This window comes from Cynara cardunculus (assembly GCF_001531365.2).
Source record: "Cynara cardunculus var. scolymus isolate 2C chromosome LG 14, CcrdV1, whole genome shotgun sequence".
In the NCBI taxonomy this organism is placed as follows: domain Eukaryota; kingdom Viridiplantae; phylum Streptophyta; class Magnoliopsida; order Asterales; family Asteraceae; genus Cynara; species Cynara cardunculus.
Genome location: NC_037541.1, coordinates 3,679,967 through 3,687,862, shown reverse-complemented (window position 1 = coordinate 3,687,862; position 7,896 = coordinate 3,679,967). Strand labels below are relative to the sequence as shown.

The following is a 7,896-nucleotide window of genomic DNA, read 5'->3' as shown; positions in this document are numbered from 1 at the left end:
TATTCAAATCATAATAAATGAACTCATCATTTCCATAAATATCTCAATTCATTAGGTTGCATTGGTTATACAAATACAGCAGGTTGTATTTGAAACAAACTATATATATATATATATATATATATATATATATATATATATATATATATATATATATATATATCAGAGTTAGATTAGAAGTAAAATATCCCGTAATTATCTTCTTGTAACTCATTCCTATAAAAAAAAAAAAACTTATGACCGATGAGAATTACATATTCCTTCTCTCTATCCCAATGTTTTGTTTAAAAAATATATTAGCAAAAACGACATCTTTTCCCTTCAAACAGTAACGTCATATGCAATGACACTACCGATGGGGCATAGCCACTTTGTTAACTTAAGAAAGCACATATTAGATTAAAATGGATGCCTCAGTTGCCAAAAAAAGCGGGATAACTTTGTCCAAATACAAGACAGACCCGTGGTTGAATGCCCCCCCTCCTAGCTACAGCCATCGAGTGAGGCAAAAAAAAAAAAACCATCAGAATAGTTCCATTAAGAGACAACATATGAATCGTTAAGAGGTAAATCTCGTTTGGTAAACAAAAAAAAGTCTGTCTCTTAATGGTTCTAGAACCATCTGAATGATTTTGTATCTTGTGCCCCACTTAACCATTCATCGCCCTAATTTCATTGTAAACAATTACCAAACAATTATATTTCATCTTGTACTATATCATGAGAACCTCTTAATCATTCTAACCACTTAATCATTCTGCACTAAATCATTCAGCAACTGCCAAACAGCCCTAACTTGATTCTCTATTGGGGATCAGGGTCAAAAACGTGGCTAGAAGGCCCGACGACATCCGTGGGTTTCCTTAGCATGATAACTTTCTGATGAAAACATAATACATAACCTCGGAAACGAGTCTTGTGTATCATCGAAACCGAAATAGAGCGAGATCATATTAATTACAGTTTCGGGTTGCAGAAATACCTAAAGCTTAGAATCAAGCAATTCTCGAGAATTGGATGAAGTGCGGCTAATCATACACAAACTGTGGATCTTGAATGGAGTCGGGTTCAGTATTCGAGCGAACCCACGGACGCAACTCCATTGCTCAGATTCATCGATTCTTGCCGGCTCGGAGTGTAGTTATCGTAGGTGCTGTCGGTGGGATTCGGTATCTGGACCGAGTTGAGAAGCTCGAGACCTTGTTTCCCCATTTGCTGCACCTCCTGTGGCGACAGAATCTTGATGCACCAAACGCTGCTCACGAACTCCCTGTTTTTAGGGGCGGAAAAACACGATTGGTTGCACAAGAAAATAAGTAAACAAGTCGAAAAGGTCTCGGAAGTGGTTAAGAACAAGAAAACAACATAGAGATGAATGGAACTAGATAAAGGTGTTAACGAATCGAGCTTTTAACGAACTACTCGAGATCGAGCCAGATAAAGCTAATGTATATGGTAAAGAGGAAAACTTACGGCCAAGGGTCGTCGCCGAGGAGAAGAACATCATTCTCCCGGTCAACGAATACAAGCTGCCAGCCTGATCTCAAAGGGTCTTCCAATTGGCCTTCAAGGCCGAACATTTGAGCAAGTTCACTTCGCAGCTCGTGGTAGCTGCTAAATTTTGCTATATCGAGCGACCTCCCATAACACCCCGACTTATAAACCTGTTAATCAATACCAAAAACCAACATTCATTCAGCAAAAATCACCGCTAAAACAATCACAAAAACAAATCCGCAGTTTTCGTGCAATCTTTAATGAAAATGACCTAAAATTGAAAAGATTCACCTTAACGAAGGTTCTGGTTGGTGGGTTCGTTTGGCTCGTGTTTTCGGGTGAATGCAGAAAACCCGACTCATCGATACAACTCGAAGGTGTCATCGTTGGATTCATCGAAAACTCGTTGCCTGCATTACTCATGTTGTAATTGGAAGATGTGAATGGCAGAGTCATGGAATCGGAATCATTCCCGACACCCCGGAGGTTCGAGATCCCACTTTGCATTAAGAGATTCGAGTTATCGATGTTAACTCCGAACAAAAGATGGCTCTGAGAATCGTTGCTCGATTCTTGATCGATGGAGCACTCTCTTCCTGGAAACGGTGGCAGAGAAACGGCGGTTTGGGAGAGATTGGTGTTTCGAGGGAGGTTTGTGTGTGATGGTGGGCCCAACTGTTCAACTTGGTGAAGAAGAGATTGTGATGCTCCGGATACGAGAAGCGGATCGACGGCCACACGTTTTGCCGGCCAACCGGTGGAAGTCAACAAGGAGGTGGACCGTGGCATGTTAAGAAGGTGCGAAGTTTCGTCATGTGAAAACGAACCTAAAAGACTCTGAAAGGACGATACGTTAGAACCGGACACGGGGTTTCCGTTCGAACCCGAAAAGCTCGGATGTTGCATCGAAGAGATTGTTTGGGAGCTGGAACCGAACTGTGGCATGGACGGGAGTAGATGTTGTTGTTCATTATTGAACGGAATTTGGTGTTGCAATTGTTGAGGAAGAAGATGAGGCTGCGGATGTGAAACCGGCAGGTTTTCAAACGTTGGTTGAGGCTGAGATTGGTGCATCATCTGAGGCGGCACCAGGGTAGCAGAACCAGTCGGGACAGTTCGGTGTTGTTGAAATTGTAGAAGTGACGGATTCGACGGTTTCGCCGAATCCATAGTCCTCATTTCTTGAAGGGCAGCAGCAGCCATAGCTTGGTAGATATCGGTTTGCATTCCGAGCATGCTTGCATCGAGCCTTGGCTGCAGCCACGGTGAAACACCGACTCCCTGAAAGTTGAGTGATTGGATTCCACGGTCACCGGGATCGCCACGGAGCCACATTATCGGAGAGTTCATTCCCAGATCATCTTCTTTTATTCCTAATTTCAACAAACGAATCACATTTCAATAAAACCAAACGGTCCCGCTATATATCCTGCTCGAGAGCAGGGATTAGGGTCTAGTATGTGAGATGTATGCAGACCTAACCTCTGCCCCAAAGGACAGTTTTTATTACAACAAATCGTTGAGTGTGAAAAATGCAAGTAGCGTATGTTTTTTTCGTTTAGAAAATTACCGTTAAAAGAGGGGAGCCCGGGTGGCCATGGTCGCTTGAGTCGGAGGGGGAACTGAGAAGGGTACATCGGGAATGTCGTTAGGGGTTCGATCTCCCACAATGAAACTCTTGGCTGTCTTTCTCCGGCCGTAGACTCGTCCCATCCAACCTTCACGGACCGCCAGTGTGAGTTTGGCCATCGAGCGGGATCGAGGTCACTGATGCCCGTTATCGTGCCCATATAGCTATAAATTATACAATTCGAGTAAGATACGGACTCTTTTCAAATAAGAATTAAGATAAACGAAGTGATAAGAACGTTTCTTTTTTGTTTTCGAGAAGTTGCATAGTGAAATAGCCAAAAATTAATGATGTTCTTGCACTTTAGACCATTAACTACACAGAGGAAAGGTTCTCACTCATTTGAGAACCGTAAATATTTTGAGAACTAAGAACCAATGAATATAAGGAATATTCATTATGAATAATCATAGAACCAATGAATATCATGAATATTCAATTATTCATGTACTTCATTATGAATATTCGTTGGTTCTTTGGTCCTGATATTTACAGCTCTCAAATCAACCCACCCCTACCTACACAACTTTAAAGTGATGAATCTTCAAAACAAAATTGAAGCATACCGACGGACGCTTGATTCTTCGGTTTCAAACAACATCCGAAACCGCATGCCAACAGAAACTCGTGTATGATAAACCGCTTTAACAAACCTCGCCAGAGGTATCACAAATTCCGATGGACTTGCCCTGCAAAGAACCAAGATTTATATAAGGTTTTATAGAATACGAGGACCATGTTCAAATGAGAACCGTAAATATTTTAAGAACCTCGGAACCAACCATTCATAATGAATACCATTAATAATATTTAAGGTTATTCATCATGAATAATGAACGTGCATGATATTCATGATGAATAATATTCAGTTATTCATGAATATTTTAGGGTTATTCATCATGAATAATTCATGAAATAAATGGTTCACGAGTTTTCAAAATATTTACGGTCCTCTTTTAAACCAGCCCCTCGAATATGATTCTCCAAATTAACCAAACAACATACCTCGGATTATAGAAAATGGTGAAACGGCTATTAGTTGCTGCCGCATGTGCAGCGGCAGCAAGAAGCCCCAAGTGCATGCTGTCACTAGATAAAACCGAAGACGGCATAACGGTTTGGGGTCGATTAGCACGCCGAATTCCTAGTAGCAATTGGTTTTTCTCATTCCTGGGCAAATAAAACTCAAGTAAGAGAACGTGCGGTTGTCTTTCAATTAAGTTCTGTATGCATTAAGTTGTCCATATAGATCAAGTTAGATTGTTGTTTAATAAACTGTCTGAATGACATAAATGACTATTTTACCCCTACGTATAGATTAAAATGATTGTTTAATAACGACATAAATTCAATGATATTATCACACACAATCTTCGGAAACGGTTTTGCCTACGGGAGTCTGTTCCCCGTAAAATGCTATGATTGCAATCTTACAAGGCGGAAAACGCATAAAACAATAGTAAGATGGATACGAAGTGCTTACCATATGAATAAGACCGAATCACCGGCAACAAGTCTTTTTGCGCTCACAAAAACGCTCCAACCGGTTGTGAGAAGATGCCTTTTCGGTTGTCCTGAAACAGCGTAAAAAATAGATCATCGCTATATCATTTTTAAAACTAAAATAAGTTACGTCGTTATTTTTTAAATCTAAAATATTTCAATTACTATAAAATTGTGATTAAATAAATTATACCCAAAAACGAGAACTTTATTTAATAAAGGTCGTACCACGGAATATATGCCTAAACTTCCATTCATTGTCGTGTAAATCCCTCGCGATAAGTTCTTGAGCCGGAGGTTGCTGCGAGAAGTCCTGCAAATCGAAACAACAAATAGAGTCACGTTGGTCGAGATTTAAGCTCAACGAACCACTCATGTTCAACGGAAATCGACGTACCAATGGAGGAAACACTTTCTCGGCTGCACGACGAGGAACCGAAAATCCACCGTGAGTGCTCGTGTCACTTGCCGTCAACGTTTTACAAAAATAATTCGTGGGTTGTTTGCTCGGGGCACCGAGATCCGCCGGAAGGAAGGCCTCTTTTTGCTCTTCCTATATAGATCACAAAAGAAAATGGAAGTGGCGCCATGCGGAAAAAATAAAAAATAAACCTCCGAGCAATTATAAAGAAAGTTCAACATACGGAATTCAGGGGTTGCAATGTCATCTGAGCGTAAACCTCATCGGTCTCCCCATCTGCCTGATGAAAAATCGAGTCATGGAATGAAGATGCATCAAAAAGAGTCCGAGAAAAAGGAACTCAGAAAGGAACATGAACGAAATAAAAGATTCGTATGTCGGCTTACATGCATAGTGACATTGTGAAGTTGACAAACGAGTTGCGGAGGTAAGCTCGGGTAGTTCGGAGTATGAGCATCGACTTCTTTGTTTGTTGATGCAGCAACCTAAATCGAACAATTAAATCGAGTAACGTGCCATGAACAACTTGCAAAATGAAATCGTAAAGGGTGTCCGTTTTTCCAATTGTTGTTTTGATTATAAACGTTGAGTCCCACATCGGCCAGGCTTGGACCATTATCCTCAGTATGCCATGTGAGAATACGTGGAACCCCATCAGATTACTCTACAAAAAAGAGCCATTATAGAGAGAACGAGATTCCGACGTGTATTGAGCAAAAATGGTCCAAGTCTAGCTGACGTGGAACTCCAACACACCCCCTCCACCGGAGGCTAGACGGGCACAAATTGTCCGAGTGTCAAGTCCCTAGGGTGGTAAACACCGGCTCTAATACCATGTAGGATATTTGTAATCCATTGGATTACTGTTCTTAAAGGGCTCTTTTGGAGAATAATCTGATGGGTACCACATATCTCGCAATAAAAATCCACTCAAACTAACCTGCTCACTATGACCCTGTGGGAAGTATACGACACGACTTCCAACGGTGGGGAGGGAAACAAGAGGACCGGCACAAGCATGCCAAAGTTCGGAATTCAAACATCTTTTCTCCCCTGAAAACAAAATCGCATCTCAAGCAATTAGCTTGTAACATATCTCAACTAAGAATCGTTCATTTTTCTAAACGATTTTCAATCAACAGCTAGTTTATCAGCCAACAGTATGCTTATCAGCTAGCTTGCCAAACATCGACGGAAAATCATTCATTTTTCAAAATGATGTTCAACATTTATTGCCGTGGTAGAATGCTCATAAAGTTTTGCAATAACCGATATTGATTCAGAAAACAATAGTCCCGATCGCACATAGAAACTGGGGGCCATGAGATCATGCCGACAATTAAGACATAAAAACCCGAAACACGAAGCTGAAGTTGATCTTAATTCGGTAGATGCAGTAGAACGTATGATCAAAAAACCAACTAGACTAACGCATAAACCAACACTAATCACCAAAGTGATTCACAAACCCGATGAGCCATGGTGCACCAGGATCACCAAAAGTAATTCACAAAGCCAAGGAGCCATGGTGCACCATGGTCACCAAAAGTAATTCACAAAGCCAAGGAGCCATGGTGCACCAAGGTCACCAAAAGTAACTCACAAGGCCAATGACCCATGATGCACCAGGATCTAATTCACAAATCCAATGAACCATGGTGCACCAGAGTTACCAAAAGCAATTCATAAGGCCAATGACCCATGGTGCACCAGGGTCTAATTCACAAATCCAATGAACCATGGAGCACCAGAGTTACCAAAAGCAATTCACAAGGTCAATGAACCATGGTGCACCAGGGTTACCAAAAGCAATTCACAAGACCAATGAACCATGGTTGCACAATTTCAGACAAGAAAAAGGCAATTGCATATATGATCGAACCGAAAAGAAACAGACCTTCAGGCAATTGCTGACCAAAACCAACAGCAGACAGCTTCATTTCCACAGCTTCAAAACAACAGTTTTCTTAACTACTATAAACAGTCAAAAATCTCAACAGTTAACCACAAAATTCCTTAAAAAAGGGACCACTTTTCCCTTCCAGATTACTGATTCTTGCTTCTCTTTAACAATCCATACAAAAAAACCCACAGTTCCACCAGATTTTCAACCGAAACCGGTCGTACTACAAAACAAAAAGGATTTCCACTTCATTCGCCCTTGATCTTCCACACCCAAACCCCCAAATAACACCACAACTCAGCCACACACACCTTCATCCAAGAACAATCTTGTTTTCTTGCTATTTTTTGTAACAACCCCACCACCAAATTAGACCAAGAATGACAAAGAAAAGCTTGTTTAGCTACAGAAACCACTCCAGATCTCAACCCCAGAAAAACCCCAAATCTTGTGACCTTTTTGTAATCTTGAAACTTGCATAAACAGAAACCCTAAAGAAATCCCAGATCTCTTTCACCAAGATTCACAGATTCAAGTCAAGAAACAAGCATCTTGAGAGCTAAAAACACTTGGAGCAACAATGGGTTTTCTTCAATTGAAAACCAAGATTAGAACATAGAAGCTGATACCCACCATATCTGCATACTATTTCTGTGTGTGTGTTTTTGTGGGTGAAGATTAAATGAGATCAAAGCTGGAACTTTTAGGGTTCTTCAAACAGTTTTCCAGTAATGGAAATGGCTCACCTCCTCCTCCTTTTTGCTGCTATTTTGCTACTACTATACTGTTACTATTTCAAGTACTCTCTCACCCCTTTATTAAAATCTTTTTTTTATTCTTTTTCTTTTTTTTTTCTCTGCCACCAATCAATCATCAAAAACCACCATTGAACCTTTTTCTTTGCCCAAATCTTTTTGTAGGACAAAAAACAACAAGATTCAG

General features: G+C 40.7%; 1 protein-coding gene across 1 annotated transcript; it reads right to left on the bottom strand.

Moving 5' to 3' along the window:
• Nucleotides 1-832: 832 nt before the first annotated feature.
• LOC112526584 (auxin response factor 6) lies at nucleotides 833-7,685 on the bottom strand. The gene is made up of 13 exons (XM_025136931.1): nucleotides 6,949-7,685; nucleotides 5,992-6,104; nucleotides 5,438-5,536; nucleotides 5,275-5,331; nucleotides 5,028-5,183; nucleotides 4,859-4,943; nucleotides 4,611-4,701; nucleotides 4,133-4,297; nucleotides 3,694-3,816; nucleotides 3,068-3,291; nucleotides 1,789-2,870; nucleotides 1,474-1,664; nucleotides 833-1,270 (listed from the first exon to the last, which is right to left on the bottom strand). The coding sequence occupies exons 1-13, from the start codon at nucleotides 6,989-6,991 to the stop codon at nucleotides 1,069-1,071; spliced, it is 2,631 nt and encodes an 876-aa protein (XP_024992699.1). The 5' UTR covers nucleotides 6,992-7,685; the 3' UTR covers nucleotides 833-1,068.
• Between the last annotated feature and the right edge of the window lie 211 nt (nucleotides 7,686-7,896).